Source organism: Nelumbo nucifera, chromosome 1, assembly GCF_055504915.1.
Source record: "Nelumbo nucifera cultivar China Antique chromosome 1, China Antique-T2T, whole genome shotgun sequence".
Taxonomy (NCBI): domain Eukaryota; kingdom Viridiplantae; phylum Streptophyta; class Magnoliopsida; order Proteales; family Nelumbonaceae; genus Nelumbo; species Nelumbo nucifera.
The window spans coordinates 166,107,362-166,126,175 of record NC_142649.1 but is presented as its reverse complement, the minus strand read 5'-3'; the positions used below and the strand labels follow the sequence as shown (position 1 = coordinate 166,126,175).

Here is an 18,814-nt window from a genome sequence, read left to right as displayed (position 1 = left end):
AGACGGTTTGGCCTCTATGGGGAGGATTTGGATGTCCTCTATGGAGGGCCGAGGTAACCTTTCAATGCGCATAGTGCGGCCGAGGGTCACGTCTGAGGTGCTTGCCAATTTGGAGAGGGCATCGGCTCGGGTGTTCTTGACTCGCGGGACTTGCTGCAGGGAAAAACGTTCGAAGTGGCGGGCTAACTCTTGAACCTTGGCAAGGAACTTAGTCATGCTTTGTTCTTTGGCCTCGTACTCACTGTTGACTTGATTCACCACTAGCTGTGTGTCGTTGAGGACTTCGATGTGCTTAAAGTTGTGATCTCTGGCGAGCTGTAACCCTGCCAAGAGGGCTTTGTACTCGGCTTCGTTGTTGGATGCAGGGAACTCGAATCTCAACACATACTCTATGACGGCACTGTTAGGAGTGAGGAGAATGAGGCCCACTCAACTCCCTTTGGCATTAGATGAACCATCGACAAAAAGTCTCCACGCGGGGGGGGGGGGGGGGGTCTCATTGGCCGAGTGTGGTTCTTCTGATTCGTCTCCATGTGACCGGTTGAGGGGCCTGCTGAAGGTGCATTCTGCTATGACGTCACCTAAAGTTTGCGCTTTGATCGTAGGCCTCGGCTAGTATTGGATGTCAAACTCCAACAGTTCAAAGGCGTCCTGAAGTCTTTAGCTTGGCGAGGACGACCTTAAGGGGCTGATTCATCAGAACCATGATAGTATAGGCTTGGAAATACGACCTGATCTTTTTAGCCGAGGTGACGAGGGTGTAGGCTAGTTTTCCACTTTGGGGTACCTAGTTTCAACGTCATAGAGGACCTTGCTGACATAGTATACAGGTCTTTGGACTAGCCTACACCCGCTTTGACGTCACCTAAGGTTTGTGCTTTGATCGCAGGCCTCGGCTAGTATTGGATTTCAAACTCCGACAGTTCAAAGGCATCCTGAAGTCTTTAGCTTGGCGAGGATGGCCTTAAGGGGCTGATTCGTCAGAACCATGATAGTATGGGCTTGGAAATACGACATGATCTTTTTAGCCGAGGTGACGAGGGTGTAGGATAGTTTTCCACTTTGGGGTACCTAGTTTCAGTGTCACAGAGGACCTTGCTGACATAGTATACAGGTCTTTGGACTTTGTCATCTTTCACCAGGACCGAGCTGATGGCCTTGTCTCTAGTTGACAAGTACAAATATAGAATTTCCCCTGATGTCGATCGAGCAAGGAGCGGGGGTGAGGCAAGGTATAGCTTGAGCTCGTCGAAGGCACGCTAGCATTCTTTCGTCCATTGAAAAATTTTCAGCTTCTTGATGGCACGGAAGAAGGGAAGGCAGCGGTCTGCCAACTTTGACATGAAATGGTTGAAGACGACTATCCTGCTGGTGAGTCTCTAGGTCTCCTTTCCTGACTAAGGGGTGCCATGTCTAGTATGGCCTGTACCTTGTCTGGGTTGGCTTTAATGCCTCTTTGAGTGACGACGAAGCCTAGGAACCTTCTCGAGGTAACTCCGAAGGCACACTTCTTCGGGTTGAGCTTCATGCTGAACTTGTGTAGAGTATCAAAGGTCTCGACCAAGTTCGAGGTGTGTGCTTCGGCCTTTAGGCTCTTCACCACCATGTCATCCATGTAGGCTTCGACATTCCTCCCCATCTGATTCTTGAAAACCTTGTTGACAAGGCACTGGTAGGTGGCCCCTACATTCTTAAGGCCGAATGGCATTACCTTGTAGCAGTACGTGTCGTGCTCAGTGATTTACGAGGTATTCTCATTGTTGGGGTGCATTTGGATCTGGTTGTACCCAGAGAAGGCATCCATGAAGTTGAGTAGTTCATACCCTGTAGTGGCATCAACGAGGTGGTCTATCCTTGGCAAAGGAAAACTGTCCTTCGGGCAGGCTCGGTTAAGGTCTGTGAAGTCAATACAGATCCGCCATTTCCCATTAGCTTTCCTTACCAAAACCATGTTAGACAACCAGTTGGGGTAATGAATCTCACGGATGAAGCCGGCGTCGAGTAACTTATCAACTTCCTCTCCTATGGCCTTCCATCGTTCCAGTGCAAAGTTTCTCTTCTTTTGTCGGACTGGCCTAAAGCTCGGGTCCACGCTCAGCTTGTGAGTAATGATCGAGGGGTCAATTCCGGGCATGTTAGCGGTAGACCAAGCAAGGACATTGGCGTTATTTTTTAGGAAACTTACTAGTTCGGGTAGGCGTTTAGGGGGGAGGTTGGACCCAACGTGGACTATCTTCTCTAGGGCTAATTCATCCAGGAGAACCTAGATGAGGTCATCAGTTGACTGGCCTCGGCTTGCTGGCTCTTGCCGGAGGTCGAGGCCTTCTAGTGACAAAGCCTCCTTATTCTTTCCTTTTAGCGCCACCACATAGCATTGGTGAACGATCTACTGATTCCCACGAACAACTCCGATGTCGTGCTCGGTGGGAAACTTGAGGACCAGGTGATAGGAGGACATGGCTGCCCCTAGTGCATGAAGGGTTGGCCTCTCCATTATTACATTGTAAGGAGAGTTAACCTTCACCACCAGGAACTCATTTATCTAGGTCACCTGGTGTGGTGCTGTCCCCACCATAATGGGTAGAGTAATTTTTCCTTCCAGCCTGACGACGCTGCCGGAGAAGCCGACAAGGGGAGCATCGACAGGTTGGAGCTGCTCTGGTGCAAGCTTCATTCTCTTATAGGTGTCGTAAAATAGGATATCGGCTAATGAGCCACTACCCACCAAGATCTTCACCATGAAATTGGAGATGATGGCTGCGACCACGGGGGCATCATCATGGGGAACTGTGACCCCCTCTAAGTCCTTGTTGGTGAAGACGAGGGAATGTGGACAGCTCAGCCTCTACGGAGCATCCAGGTACTTCTGTTTCTTCGGGGCAGGCTCCCGGATGTTAAGTTGCCTGGCGTAGGTTTTAGAATCGAGGTTGAGGCTTCACCCGAGGCCATGCCCCCGACGATGACGTTGATGATGCCTGCCACTTGCTGATGCTGCTACTGCTGGGAGGACGAGGCATCAGCCTTTCCTCCGATGAACTGCTTGAAGTGCTCGCAACGGATAAGGGACTCTATTTCGTTCTTTAGATCGTAGCAGTCCTCAGTGTCATGCCCGATGCCGCGGTGATACTTGCAGGACTTCATAGGGTTCCCCCTCTTGGGGTTCTGCTTCAGCTTTGTTGGTCACTTCACAAACTTCTCTTCCCCGATCTACATCAGTATTTGAGTGTGGGTGGAGTTGAGTGGCATGTAGTCCTTGTAAGCCAAGGTCGGAGCCGATGGCTTCTTGTTGTCTTTGCCGCCATGGTTGCCGGGGTGGCACTAGTCCCCCCACCTTTCCTCTTCTTCTCTGGGGGCCCGTCGTGGCTTTTGGCTGCCCTTTCTTGGTTGTCCCTGATCGAAGCCTCTTTTTCCGTGATGTATTTTTGGGCATTCTTGAGGAATTCGAGTTTAGTCTTTGGCGGGGTCTTGGCGACCGAGCACTTGAGGGCCAAGTTGGGGTAGAGTCTGTTAATGGCTACGTGCATGAAGACCATAGGGTCGAGGTCTCGAACCTCGAGCTCTTCCTTCTTAAAGCGGTCAATACAAGACCACAGACTTTCACTCGGCTCCTGTTTTAGTGACATCAAAGAGACTACGCTCTTCTGGCATCGTCTACTACTGATGAAGTGGGCGAGAAACAAGGTTGTAAATTGCTCCTATGAGCTGATTGATCGAGGAGGGAGGTTGGAGAACCAGTGGCGAGCGGCCCCCCTGAAGGTGGCCTAGAAGGTCCGACACGTCAAGGCGTCGGAATACCCGTAGAGTATCATGAGTGCCTTGAAACCCTCCAGGTGGTCATTGGGGTCAGTGCTCCCATTATACGTTTTCCAGTGTGGGAGCCTTGAAGTGTGGGGGAAGAGGCTCTGAAATGATTTCCGGGGTGAATGCGTCCATGCGGCCAGTGGAGTTGCCATGACTGGTTGAGGCATCAGCTCGACTCTCCTTAACCTGGAAGAGCTCGTCCTTGACGGCCCCAATCTCAGTTCACAACTCAGCAAGCCTTGCCCCGCTTCTGTCCTTGTAGACTTAGTGGGCATCAATTTGGACTCCCGAATACTCTGAGACAAGGTCGCGTGTTCCTTTGCGGGTGCGACGATCATTCAGAACGTCCCAGAGATTCGAGACAGAAGGGGGAGTGGCGTGGCGTCGGCTCTTGCCTCGGGAGCAAACTCCAGGGTGGCCGAGATGCCCGTCATCGTCCTGGGGGGCCTCCCTCTGGCGGCGGTGGTGTTGCTCTGGAGGCTGATGACTATCTTCGAATTGAGCGGGCATGCTTTCCCTTCGGTTAGGAGGACAGATGTTCCTTCGTGGTGAATCCGGGGGACGGTTGTTGCCCGATTCTGATGGCTTGGCCAGCGAGTTACCGTGGCCAGGGGCCGATGGCTCGACATTCTCATGTCGGCCTTGATCCTCAAACACCCCAGCGGGGCGGTCGTCTCGAGAGGGACCTCCTGCTCGGGGGCAAACTTCTTCCATTCGTTGAGTAAGGCGGTCTAGACAATCGAGGACAGCCTGAACTGTTCATAGGTGACCTAGTTCTGATTGTTCCTGGTTCTCTACACCATGGTTTTCAAGCTTAAGAGGGCTTGGATTTAGAGTATGTTGTTTTTTATCATAAAGTGGGGGTCGTCTTAGCAACATTCACACAAACGGTGCTAATTGTTGCCGCACAGATTGGCTGGGGGCAACGAGGTAAATTCACTCTCCAGGTTTCGAATGTCGGCCGAGGACTTTGTGGCCTCGGAAGAGGTGAGCCAAAGCCGAGGACCACAAGCCGAGGCGAGGTATTCCTTCCGAGGACTGTAGACCGAAGCGAGGTCCCTGATGACTAGAGGTACTGCAAGACAGGGAATGTCAGATGCCTCGGGCGGGTACCCGAGGTAGAGGCTCTGACACTCAACTTAGTATGAGGTGTAAAGTAGGAGAGGGTGCAGTCGAAGTCTTGGCAATAGTCCTCGGATGCACCAGATCTCCCGGAGTAAATACTAAGGAAGCAGGATAGGTGCGGGGAGTAAATGAGTAAGCTGTGTTAGAATTTTCTGTTCCGGATTCCCTTTAAGGGGGAGTTACCTCTTATTTATACTTGAGTGTGCTGGAAGTAGGTGAAGATGAACGCCCCTGATGAGAGGCGTACGAGGTCAGGCGGTAGGTCCTGGTGAGTACGTTTGATCATCATATGGTTGGCTCCATACAAAGGCAGCAGGGCTCCCTCCTGACGCTGTCAGGCATTAGTGGGCTGGGCCTCCCAGCCCGCGATGGGCTGGGCTAAGCTAACCCACATCAGTAAGTAAATCTCTCTCTCTCCACAGGTATAATCATGGGATAAGGGAGCCTAGGGATATGCTGATTTTGGGCCAATGTTTCCAAATTACCCATTTTTTTTGTAAACGGGTGAAGATGATGAAACTACCCAAATGAGCAGCCAGGTATTCACATCTGGCATGTACCCAAAAGAAAATTCGTGACTTCACTACTACTTCAGAGATAATTAATTTTCAGAATACAGAGATATGTTCAAATGTTTAAACCCGATGACCACTAAACTTTGAAGATCAAAAGTTTTAACTAGAATTCACAAATCGATTCAACATTACCAAACACCACAGTACTTAGACGCTAGCATCTTAAGCAAGTCCTTCCCTAATTTCAGGCGAGATAGCTGGACCACTGCTTGGCTTCTCCTAGGCAATACCAAACTGTCCGTAATTTGTTTCTGAAAACTGCCAACTGCTGCTGTTTTGTTTGGTCAGGGAGAAAGGTCATTCCATTTGATGTTTGTCTCTTAACCACCCTTCAACTTCAAGGAGGGCTTTCAGTTAGGCTGTCTATCAAACCAAAATGTTGAGCCAGAAAATTAAAAACTAATGAAAAATTGATCATTTAATCAGTATTTTATAGATATTATTGAAATAAATTATGTATGAATAATATATCAAGCCCATTTATCGATATTTATTTAAAGTTTTTTAATTTGTTTGGCAATTTATAGAAATAAAAAATAATAAAACCAATATAATTATTCTTAAACTTTATGATTTACATATGGCATGTATTTTTGAAATTCTAATGGTTTTGATATAATTTTTAAATTAAGATTATATATTACTGTAAATTATTATTGATAGTATAATTTATAATAAATAATAAAATATCAATGGTCTTATACACTTAGGTTGCATTTGGCATTCCTTATTTTGAGGACTTATCTCCCTTTTACAGTTAAAGTGTCCCTATGAACAATGAGGTTTTAACTGCAGAAAGGAGAAATGTCCTTAAGATAAGGAATGCCAAATGCATTCTTTATAATTTGTAAAGTATATAGTACATGTGTTGGACTCTTGGTTGATATAATAGTATATCTATTTATCCCAGTATAATGAATTCTTCACATAAACCATTAAAGCATGTAATTCATATGTGTTCATACCTTTTTCATAGTTATTTACTTATTCAACCTTAGATTTAGCATTATTAATAAGATAAATTTGTTAAACTACCCTTATGGTTTAGCCAATCTAGATCTCTCGGGCGATACAGAGTGGGAGCGCTAATGCCCGTGGTCCATTTTGGAGTCAGTGCCACCAATGGTGTTAATCATCAGCTTCGACATCTCTTGCTTAAGGTGGGCATGCCAGCTTTGACCTCTTCGATCTTCTTGAGCAACTCTTTTTCTGGAGGGGTGTCCATAAGAAAATCCCAATGAAAAACCCCTATACATCCGACCTCTGCAATTCTGGTGGTTCCGACGGTTCCGGAGAAGAGAACGAGAGATTAAAGGAAGAGGGGAAAGGTCGTAACTGTGATTCCCTTATAGCATCCGACCTCTGCAGTTCTGGCAGTTCTTGAGAATAGAATGAGAACAAAAAGGAGAGATCAGAGATCTACAGCGAAAGAGATCGAGGTGGAGGGTAAATTTTGGTTTTTAAAAAAATTATATGTCATGTTTCTATGAGTTTTGATGGAATATTAATAGAACCTAATGGTAAGGGTAGAGTTAGTCAATTGTTAGAAACAATAGGGATAGTGTTAGTCAATTTTCAAACAATAAGGGTACACTTAGTCAATTAGCTAAACCATAAGGGTAGTTTAAGAAATTTACCCTTATTAATATATTGGATTTTTTACTTTAACCATCCTTGAACTTTGCAAAAAAAAAAACAAAACAAAAGCCACTTTAGACCCAAAGGAATTAAAATGGCCAAAATCGTTGGCTTGGTCAGCAACTTATTGACTTAGGTAGTCAAACTGTTGACTTGTTCGACTTGGACAATGGTTTTTTGACCTTTTTGTTTTAATTATTAGTTTAATTTTTTAAATTAGAATGAGCGGTCTATTCAAATTGCTGACCTGGAAATTGGTGACCATAATGGTTCCGGTTCCAGGTTAGTTTTTAAAACATTGAATAGCACCCTCCTCCCAAGGTACAAGCTCTCTCTCTCTCTCTCTCTCTCTCTCTCTCCTCATGGCACACCTTGAAGAACATCTCGCACATTTGCATTCACTATGAGATCCTAGAGTCCCAGGATATTAAGCTCCTTCTTCTCCATATCATCTAACTTGATCATTGAAGGGTTCTCTTTGAAGACCTAACTTTGGGCCTTTGGCGCTACTTTGTGATTGTAGGTCACCTAAATCCAAGGATCATCTAGTCACTATCCAGCTCTCTCCTTGTTGCAAAATTGAATAGCAACAATGTGCAATACCAATACTTTGAACTAGGGGTGTTCATGAGTCGGATCAGTTCAGTTCCAGGCTATTTAAGTAACTGAATTGACCTGGTTAGGTTGGGGAGTTAGTCACCTGAAACCGATTGACCAATAATGAAAATTGGACAATTCAGGTTGTATCATTTGGGTCAGTTTTCCGTTTGGTTGGTCGTTCAAAAATAAATAAATTTAGAAGTTAAATTTAAATTTAAAGAATTGTAATGGTATTACTAAAAAATAAATTTAAGAAAAATAAAATATTTTAAACTAGAAAATATGGGAATTTTCTTAGTTTTCCATATATATACATATACATATACAGTCAAATCGGGCCAGTTTTGGTTGGTTTGCAAATGACCAAACTGAAACCAACCAAAATAATTAGATAACTAACTAACTCAAGTCAGATTAGGTCAAGTTGGTCAGTTTCATTAGTTTGATGAACAACCCTACTTTGAACTTTGGTTTGAAGATAGAAATCCTAGATTTATACTTGTTTGATGATGTAAGATAAGAGGTAGACAAGGGTTTAATCTCAAAAGTAACAAAAAAAATTCCAAGCATGTTTGGTAAAGGTTCCTTTCACTTGATGTTAATGGTGTCATGGTGGTTGGCATTATGGTTTTTTAACCATTGTTGACTCAAACAGTCGAACCATTTGGCCCAAAAACCAGCCAGACAACTGGTTATGTTTCACCCTTGAACTGTTCTTTCATAAAAAAATAGTTGATTTGATCAATAACCTGCTGACTTAGGCAGTCGATCAATCCACCTCAACAACAGTTTTTGGCCATTTTATTTTAATTGCATATGGACAATCCATTTGAATCGGATGGTCCGACCTGGTTGCCAATACTGTTTTGATTCAGGATCAGCTTTTAAAACATTGGTTGGCACTTGGCAGCCATACACACGCACAATTTTAGTATACATGGACCACAATTGCATAGCTTTGAATGGGAGTTTGCATCTTTGAACCGTCGCCAACCAATTTGTTTAAGAGAGTAAAGTAAAATAAAAAAAAAAAAAATGCACAAAGAAGAGTAGTTGTAATGACTCTCTTCTTTGTAAAGATTTTATCCTAAGGTTTTGCACAAAGAAGAGAGTTATTTGTAAATAGCAAACTTGAAATGATGATAGATCATTAGATCCTGGGAGATTTAAACCTCTTAGGGTGCCACCATGAGAAGGAAAAAAAATACGACAGTGCAGTACTTCACAATGTCAGTGTCACATAATAAACTAGAACGAACAGGGTTCATTTTCCTAACCTACTAGCTACTACTAACTCATGCCTAGCCTGCCCATGTTATTCAATAGGGCACAACCAATTGCTATCCATGCAACTCAATTCAACAAAGCCTTACCTCAACTATACCGAGTTAGCTACATGAATCATCCTGGCTCCTGCTCATGTTATTCATTATAACCAATTGTCTTGAAATAATTTCTCAGTATTTACACCCCTTGTTTATAGAAAGAACCTTTCTCCTCGGAATTGTTATCTATAACAAGAAAACTATTTTTCTCCTTATCTATAACAAACAGTTGAGATCAAATCAGCCCCCCACAACGTCCCACAGCACATCCCCACCGTGTATTGGGAACATCTCCCAATGATAATACATGTTTCCAATACACAGCGGGAATGTGCTGTGGGACGTTGTGGGGGGCTGATTTGAACTCCAAACAGTTTTCTTTTCGTAGCAAGGTAAAAACTAAATACAATAACTTTTGATATGTAATTCTTACCAGGAAGATAACCATTGCTGATATATGAACGTCATGATTTTCCAATGATGCCTTCGTAAACTTGAGTTCATCTATTTACTATTACAGGTAGTGGCCAATGGCCATGCAAAACCAGAATAACATATGATGATACATAATCAAAGATATGCGGAGGATACCATGTTATCTTTTCCCATGTACCATGGGAAGAGATTTTAACTTGCATTGTATAAGAAACAAAGAGAGAAATTCAACAAATTATGTGCAGCATAGAAACTATTTATGTTCAACAAAGTATTGCTTTCCTACAATAAGACCAGACATGTTGACTCTTTCTTGCACAACTCATTTATAGGCAGCTCAACTCAATCAGTATCATCGGAGTCGGACTTCTATATATGTGATTTATTAAAGAGTATTTAAAATGAGTTGGCCCGCCAAACCTCTGGCCCAAAAGCTGCATCACTTGGCAACTCAGGCAAACCCTATGCAATTTTGCAGTTTAATTTATCAAATTCCACCCATTCTTGGTAGTCTAGAGTTCACATCTGTGCCCCACAGCGTGTCCCAAAAACACCCCACATGCACATCTCAGCATGTATTGGGAACATCTCCCGTAATTGTCTTCAGGAGATGTTTCCAATACACGGTTGGGATGTGCTGTGGGGCGTTTTTGGGGTGCGCTCTGTGGGGCACAGATGTGAATTCGTCCTTGTCTAGCTATGCTAATTCCAGACTTGACCACCTATTGAATTTTCTCAACAATCACAACAGTTTTCCAGATCCACTTGAAGTAAAAAGTTGGTGAGATCCCAAATCCCTTGCTTAAAGGGAGCATGTCAATGGAATTTGACAATTAACTGCAAAGAAACCATGAAGTAAAGCTGAGAAATATATACTCAATAAGTTCAGCAATCAGCAAGCATGTAGCTTTACTATGTTCAATATAAAAAATGTAGTTGGAAAAAGCCTATTGGTGAAATTTCTAATGCTTCCAAACTATAACTTTACAATGTATAGTTTCATTTCAACAATGATTTATTGTAAGCAATTCCAGTGAATTTGAGTGTTTCTTGGAGGAAGCACCTTCATTAATACAACATACATCAAATATCCACTTCAGACCTTGAATTTCAAGAACTAAAACCAGATCTCTTGACTAACATTTACATATATACATTGAAAGCAAAACACAGTTCTGCTGGATTATTTCTAAGAACTCATTTATGATTAAAACCTACCTCAGACCTGATAAAAGATTCCCGCTCTTATTGTGTAACTCATCATAATTAACAAGTAAAAAGGATTTAACATTTAAAAGAATGTTTTGACTGCTATTCTAAGCTGCTCTGAATTCTAGTCTAGTAACAAAAAGAAAATTAATAAAGATGATCAAAGAACTTTTTAAGATAAGAGGTGCCTCAACTGGAGAAGGTGCTCCTCATTTGAAATGTTAAGAGATAGACGAAGATTTGTTAAGAGGGACTCCTGTTCCCAGCTTAAAGGACCAGAAGCATATAATGCCTGAACAGTTGACTTATATGCATGTAGCTCTAATCTATGGATGTTGGCTTCTAGTTCTTCTTCGGCACAGGAATGCAAATCCTTCAACCCAGATATAGATGGACAGGATGACCCAGCATCACTGAAAGAGATGATAGGAATTTTCCTAGGTTTTCTGAAATTTTGAGCAGTAAATTCCTGGTAGTCATTACTGCTACAGCTAGAAACAGAGCATTCTTTACTCTCTTGAGTAGCCTGAACAGGCATGGAAGATGGATGTAAGGCAAAATTGTTTGTTTTACCCATTTTAACCTTCATTTCAAAAGATCCATTTATGCATTTCTCACCCATTTCCAGATTTGGGGAAGAAACGACATCTACCTGTTTAGGGAATGTAAGAGTTCTCATATGTGACTTGTCAAAATTTTCAATTTTTATGCTTGGTTTCCCCTTTTTACCACCTTGTCGGCTAACTGCATCATGTGGTGATGATTCAAAATCACAGATGTAATTCCTCTTTGAAGTTTTCACAGTGGGAAATGTCTTGAACTCTTCCCTCTCATTTCTCTCTCTTGTTAGAGTGTCTTTGCAGATTGATTGTTGAGCATCACCGCCCAAAGCATGAGAGTACTTCAAGCAATTTTGTGTTACTTTTCTCTTGATTAGTTTAGGTCCATCAACCTGCATGCATATGCAATAAATAGTTAGAAAATCCAAGAGAGATCCAGTTGTCTGGTAAAAAACCCTTTGACCATAATCAGTTCCATGAGACAGAACTAGAAGGTACAGGCAATTAACAGAAAACCAACCAACTTGAATACAAGTACTGAGGCTCAGTTTGGAAAGAGTACAAATACATACAAAATAATAAAAAATACAAGGTTTTGTACTCTACATATTTGCATTTGTACTCTTTCCAAACTGAGCCTGGAGAAAACACCACCAAGGAACACCAATCAGTTATTGGCAATGCCAATCAAATTGTTTAACCAGCAGAAACCACATCCAGAGCAGTGTGGGTTAGTTATTTCAACAGGAAGAAGAAATTTTCCTAGAATTAGTGAACAACAAAAATATATATTGACAGCTTAATGGCAGGGTATGGGCATCAAGCCCTAGAAATGACATAAACCGAAACATAGAACCAAGTAAAGGAAAATCTGCATAAAAGTATCAAAAAAATGAAGATTTCATCTATTCTCAAGTTCATGAAACACTAAGAAAAACAATATAACTTTTGTAATACTTAGAACTGGATTTTTAACTGAAACTTCAATTAGATAAAGATGAAAAAACAATATAACGTTTGTAATACTTTCACAACAATAAAAGTCTTTATTACTTATCATGTCTTTATTACTTATCGTTACTTCTGATGAAATTATCCATAGAGACAATTAAAGAGTTGCTCCTTCCCACCAAGATTAACAAGCTATGATACCCCTGACAATTACTTTGGAGCTTCTACAGTTCTAATGAGAATGAAAGCTTTCAGGCACACAAAATGGCTTCATACTTGAAAGAAGAATATAAAGGCCAAACTAAATCTTAATAAGTGATGAAAGTTCTTAAAAGCATCACATATCTCATTTATTAGTCAGAATATAACTCAAGCCCATAAGCACAACCTTATTATTTATTAACATTAGGGTTGAAAGTTGGGTTGCCCAGTTTGAAGAATTTCAACTACAACAGACTTGGGTTAGGGTTAAAATTTAACAAGTTGCTGACCCAACCCAGCCCAAGTTGCACCCCTATTTAAGGTATAACACAAAGACCCACTAGTAAACACATTTTCTAGGTTTGTAGAAGCCACAAAACTCAAAGATGAAATTAAGATAGAAATTCTAATTTATCGTCTAGAATTTTTCTAACCTTTGAAAATATTTTTCTTCAACCCAAGACTTCATAAAGTAATTCTTAAGTAACAAACTATGATATCTGGACTTATCATTTTTACCCCAAGTATCCATGTCACAACATTGACATGGGTACAGGTTCTTTCTCTTATCAGTCAAGTCTGTATCTGTTTTCTGATGCCAAGTTTTGATTGATTGGGTATTTTTTACTCAATTGGACAAACACTAAACATAAGTTATTAATAACAATTATTGTTAAAAATGGCATTCCATTAGAAGTTAAAGCATGCAATTAGGTGTCAAAGGTTGTTGCATAATTAGAAATTAAATATTTACTTTTCAATATATGATGTGTCCATATATTAGTAAGAGTTGCAGACCAATTTTCAGAAGCTACCATAGTTCAAAATTTTGTTGTCAAATGGATATGACTCTTGGACGCATACCTGCACCTGATGCCAAAACCTGAACTCATGTAATGTATGCTTGTTACTTGAGCTCCAGTAGTGTTATAAATCAACCAAAATTTTACTGGGGAATAAGATTCCATAGATTCAATTGTCAGTTAATATAATTACACCTCAAAGCAAATCATTAGATATGGGAATGATAACTTTATTATTATATCCAACAGTTTGCAATAAGGTGCCTAGGAGAAGGGGAAAGAAAAAGCAAGCACTGAGACCATGTATTTAACTTGCTACAGGCACTATGGAAGACATTCCATTTCTTTTAAGGAATTAAAGAATCTAAGAGTATATCATGGTTCCTTATCCCAATATGAAAAAGGCTGTAAAAATATAGTTCTGTTTGCATTATTTCGACAAATTTCTTTCCTAAAGCAATATCCTATCTCACATGATAAACATGAGGGGGCCATTCAAGTTAATAAAATAAATAACAAGATTAGCATTTAGCAGCAAGCTATTAAAGACAAAAAGGAAATCTGATCAAAGCAATAAGGCAATTTCAGTGATTTTTTACATGTTTTGCAATTATGCAATTGCTAACAAACAACAAGGGAGCACTGCATCAAATCAACTACACAGTCTTACAAGTTCCAAACAACAAGAAGATAAAGTTTGTTCAGTAGCTCATAACAAGAATCCATATAACATAATCTACATTCAAGACAAAACTAGGAGAAAATAATGACATTTGGTAGCAACAACATGAAAGAAAAGTAAGAGAAGAACTTGTCAAATGATAAAGAGGATTAAAATTTTACCTTCTCTATCAAATCCCACTTGTTGTTGTGCCACACTTGCCGAACCCGAAGAGTAGGTTTATCAAATTCTCTAAGCTGGATAGACCCAAATAGTCTGATGACAAACCGGTTGTTATTCATCACTTTGGCAATTTTCCCAGCCCTCCAAGAATGAAAATCAAAAACTTCAACTATATGACCGAGCACCCATTTCTCCCCTCCCTTCTTAGGTGGTGGCTCAGGCCTAACATCTTCTACATTTACCTTCTCAACAATTGGCTTTCCTTCATTATTCAACAACTCATATCTAACAGTGTACTGATCCCCATCTACTGAAATTATTTTTCCAGGATACCAAGAGCCAAATGGATCTTTTTTTCTTCTCAATACTTCCACTTTATTTCCTTCTTTGAACTTCATAATTCCAAAATTCCTTAGGCGTTACCCTGCGAACCCAATGCAAGTCAATAAAAGGAAACCATATGATCCATTCAAAGGTTTTGGCATAAAGAATGAAGGAGTTACATGCAAACAAAGACCAACACAAAGAGCTTCACGCCACGAGGCAAGGATACCTCCCAAGCAGGCTGCCCAAATGCCCAGAAAAGAAGTGGGCTTTGCAGATGCAGATCAAAGGAGGAGTCCCAAGGTCATGAAAGCAACGCAATCACTTAGATAACTACAGACTATTTTCCTACATTCTTTACAATTTAACAATTTACAAATCAATCAATTGATGAGGAAAAACTAGCACATCATTATACGAGAGTTCTGATTAACTGTAGCTTCCTCAACCCAATAATTAAAGAAACAAACTAGCAACAGGACTGAGAACAACAAGAGATTATCAAATCCAATCAAATAGATATTTTTTTGGAGAAAAAAGAGAAATTCTAAATAGCCATAAAATCGCGAAAACTGCAAACTGATAGTCATGCATCCAAACTTCAATTACTAGCAAGACTTTGCAGAAGACTTGAGACAAACCAATTTACCAGTTTTATCGAAAAAGCTTGTAAAAAGACAGAATACTGAAACCAACAAATTAAAAAATACAAAGTAATGCAGAAGTAAAGTAAGTATAAAGAAGTATAGGGATTACTTAAAAACAAATTTCAGACATTCGTTAAAATACCATCAACCATCACATCTCAATTCAAAAACCAATAAAGATTACAAAAGAGCACGAATCCATTACAATATAAGAATTAAAAAACAAAAAAAAAAAGAGAGAGAGAGAGAGAGAGAGAAACCTCAACCAGCGATTATGGCGAAAATTAAAGACAACCAGAAGAAAAGTAAAGGGAAGGTAGTCAAATAGATAGATGAAAAAAAATGTAAATAAAAAATTCTACAAAGCATTCTGACATGTTGAGTGTCAAAAATAAGGGCGAAAATTCACAAGAATTGATTGCACTGACCTGGGTTTGATCGAGAGACTGGAGTGACGGTTGAAAACGAATTCAACGCAGATTGTTGTTGTTCATGATCATGACCACATGTTTACGGAGAATGGAGTGCTGTTTTTCTTTTTTCCGGGAATAGGTGTGAGAGTAACTTAAACCGGCTTTAATTTGGAATTATCTTTTAATTAGGTACCAGCCGAGCCTACCATCTATATTAAATGACCTGGGTTTCATTTCATTTTATTCTTCCCGATTCCATCCAATACGATTTAAATTCAGTAAAAAAAAGAAGGTAAAGGAAAAGAAAAAAAAAACAATTCTTTCAGATAAAAAAGAAATATTTTTACCATCTCTTTTTAATAATCATCTTAGAAATACAACCCACAATTAGGGATTGAAATGGGCCGAGTTTGCGGAGGGTGTTGTAAATTTTAGAGTTTAAACCCTACCAGTCTCCTTAAAACCTCCCTAACTCATGCCTGCCTCAAAATTATTCATAGTGAGTATAAAGATGCAAAATCTTCCCCGTTCCTAACCTTCTCGCATTTAGAAGAAATGAATAAATATCAAAATTTTTAATTTATTTGATTAAGACATGTAAAATATACATAAATTATCAATCATCTTTCGCAATAAATTCATATGCTTTTGAAAACCCATATAGGCACACGTGTAAAATTCCAAAACCCATTCCCACCCTAAAATCCATCCTTCAAGCAGTTGGGTAGAAATTCCTAGCTTCTACATTCAACCACTTTACCCCTTAACATGCTAATAAGGTCGACTATGACAACAAAATTATTAAATTGTGCATTCGAAGTTCTATAAACTTACCGTAACAAACAAAATTATTAAATTAATTGGTCTCATAAAATAATGGCATAATAATAGCTATTTTTAGTAAAATGATCCACTGGAAACATCAAGGATACAAAAAGGAGCCCCCTTTTACAGAATTGAGAATTGAGAGGATGATCTTAAGGGGGTGGTTTTGAACAAAAAAAGGTAAGTTCTTAGCTATATTATGTGCCTTAATAACATCATCCCTACAGACATATAGCAGATTTATGATCCAGGAGTGCATGGCCGTTCCATCTCATGTTTCTTCTGGCTCCTTTTAATTGCATCAAAATGTCTTTAGTATCAGAAGTTAGAGTTGCTTTACCAATCCCCAAAAGAGCTAGTTTCCTTAAGCCTCTGATGATTGCCAGAGTTCAGTTTCACTGGCATGACATTGTTGCAATGCAAACATCATGTGTATAAGATATAGATAAAGTCTTGTAGAAGTCGTGTGGGTGCAAGTGTTCCAAGAGCCAGCCAGCCATCCACTACAACTAGTGAATGAGAAGAGAAAGAAAACCAATAATCAGAGAATGTGAGATCAGTAGCATTCTCTAACAAAGTGACATTTAGCTGAGAAGGCCCGCCCAACTCGTGGAACATATCCATCAGCTTTTAAAATTACTGTGAGAGGATCTGGTCTTTTCCCTCTAAAGACCACATCATTCCTATGATCCCAAAGGCTACGAAGGATGGCTAGAATTCTAGCCATAAAATGATCCCTCAAGGCTTTTGGTTCAAAGTTTTTCTTTGATCATCAGTCCAAAAAATCCAAGGATCCTGAAGAGATAAATTCATTCAAAGAATAGGTGAGCTTGTGTTTTGTTTTTACTTTGTTCATCAGAATCTTCCACCCAAACATTTGACATTTATAAGGAGCTTTCACCATCCAAAGCATGGGCCATCGAATGAGGGATCCTGATCAGGTTCCTTCTCCATCATCTGGATTAAAGCTTCTGTAATCATAATGGACTGTGTAAACTCCATTCTTTGATCCTTTCCACAACATGGTTTCTTCGGTCTGATGAGGAGAGATAGGGAGGGATATTGCAAATTGCTTCCACCGTACTAGGTTCAAAGAGTTGGTGCAGGATTTGAGTATCCACATTCCCAATTTTCTATAATGAGGTCTTTTATAGTCCAAGTCCGATATTCTTGACTAGCTAGCAGAGGGGTTTTTATTTGGGGTTTATTATTTGGCAGCCATGGGATCCAAGGGTCTACAAGAGGGTTGATTTTATCTCATGTTCCTATCTTCCAACATAGGTGCGAGGATATTTGGTCTCTTACTTCTAGGATATTTCTCTACCACCTTGAATGGGACTGTTTTTCTTTAACCTCAAAAGACTTTTGTTTTTCAAATATTTTACTCTTAATTGTCTTTGCCAAATTGATTCCCCTTCCTCAAACATTTTCCAGAGCTGCTTTGCAAAAAGCGCTTTATTCATAGGTTCCATTAATCTCAGTCCCAAACCACCTATGTTTTTCTCCATGAAATGTTGTGGCCCAAACTTTTCTCTTTATCTCCTTGCCACCAGAAGTTCCTCTGCATTTGTTCAAGTTTCTATAGAACTTTCTTAGGTAGTATATTTGTGAGCACCAAATAGGCTAGAACGCTTTGAATTACTAACTATAACATTGTGGTTCGGCTAGCTTGTGATAGCACCTTGTCTTTTCAAGTTTCAAGCTTGTTCTCCACTTTTGTAAGAACTTCTTTGTAAGGCTTACTTTTGTTTCTTTCTTCATCAATCCAAGAACCTAAGTACTTGCCACTAAAGTTCATAATGTTCATGCCCAATAAAACTACAAAGAATGTTTTGATGGGTTCTATGAACATTCTTGCTGAAGATAATGCCAGATTTATTGTAGTTGATCTGTTGACCAACAATCTTCTCGAAAAGAGTTAGTACCTGCTTGATTGCCTGAAGAGATTCTAGAGACACGCCTTGCATACTAGGAAACAATCATCCACAAATAACAAGTGGGTGAGGGGCTAAGAATTTTTGGCAAGTTTAATCCCCTAAAGTCTGCCTTCAAATTCTTCTCTTTCAAGAAATTTAGAGAGAACTTGCATTCCTATAATGAAAAGATAAGGAGAGAGAGGATCCCCTTGACAAAGTCCTCACTTAGTATGAAAGAAACTAAAAGAGCTGCCATTTAGTTTGGTTGAGAAAGAAGTGGCAGAAATGCATTAACTTATTAAGTTATACCATTTTTCCGGAAAGCCCAATTTTCTGAGAGTTTCAATTAAGAAGCTCCACCCCGTCGTCCTATCAAAGGCCTTTGCCATATCAATTTTTAACATAACCCATTTTTGTTTCACTTTCTGATGCTTCAATTTATTGACTATTTCTTTGGCAAGAATAACATTACCAGAAATGTTTCTTCCTTTTATGTAGGTTGCCTGATTTGGAGAGATTAATTTTGGCAAGAGAGGCTTTAGCTTATTTTCCAGGACTTTAGCAATTATCCTGTAGATGACATTACAAAGACTAATCGGACGGTAATGATTTGTAGATTCAG

At 40.1% G+C, this 18,814-nt stretch overlaps 1 protein-coding gene across 3 annotated transcripts; it reads right to left on the bottom strand.

Moving 5' to 3' along the window:
* Window positions 1-10,545: 10,545 nt before the first annotated feature.
* LOC104613259 (uncharacterized) lies at window positions 10,546-15,650 on the bottom strand. Of its 3 annotated transcripts, XM_088895107.1 has the most exons (4): window positions 15,467-15,650; window positions 14,571-14,746; window positions 14,067-14,491; window positions 10,546-11,660 (listed from the first exon to the last, which is right to left on the bottom strand). In XM_088895107.1, the coding sequence occupies exons 3-4, from the start codon at window positions 14,463-14,465 to the stop codon at window positions 10,881-10,883; spliced, it is 1,179 nt and encodes a 392-aa protein (XP_088751233.1). In that variant the 5' UTR covers window positions 14,466-14,491; window positions 14,571-14,746; window positions 15,467-15,650; the 3' UTR covers window positions 10,546-10,880. The 3 variants fall into 3 exon arrangements, with proteins under 3 accessions (XP_088751233.1, XP_010279295.1, XP_010279297.1); XM_010280993.3 differs by lacking the exon at window positions 14,571-14,746 and having other exon boundaries at window positions 15,467-15,648; XM_010280995.3 differs by lacking the exons at window positions 14,571-14,746; window positions 15,467-15,650 and adding an exon at window positions 15,299-15,438.
* Window positions 15,651-18,814: the final 3,164 nt, after the last annotated feature.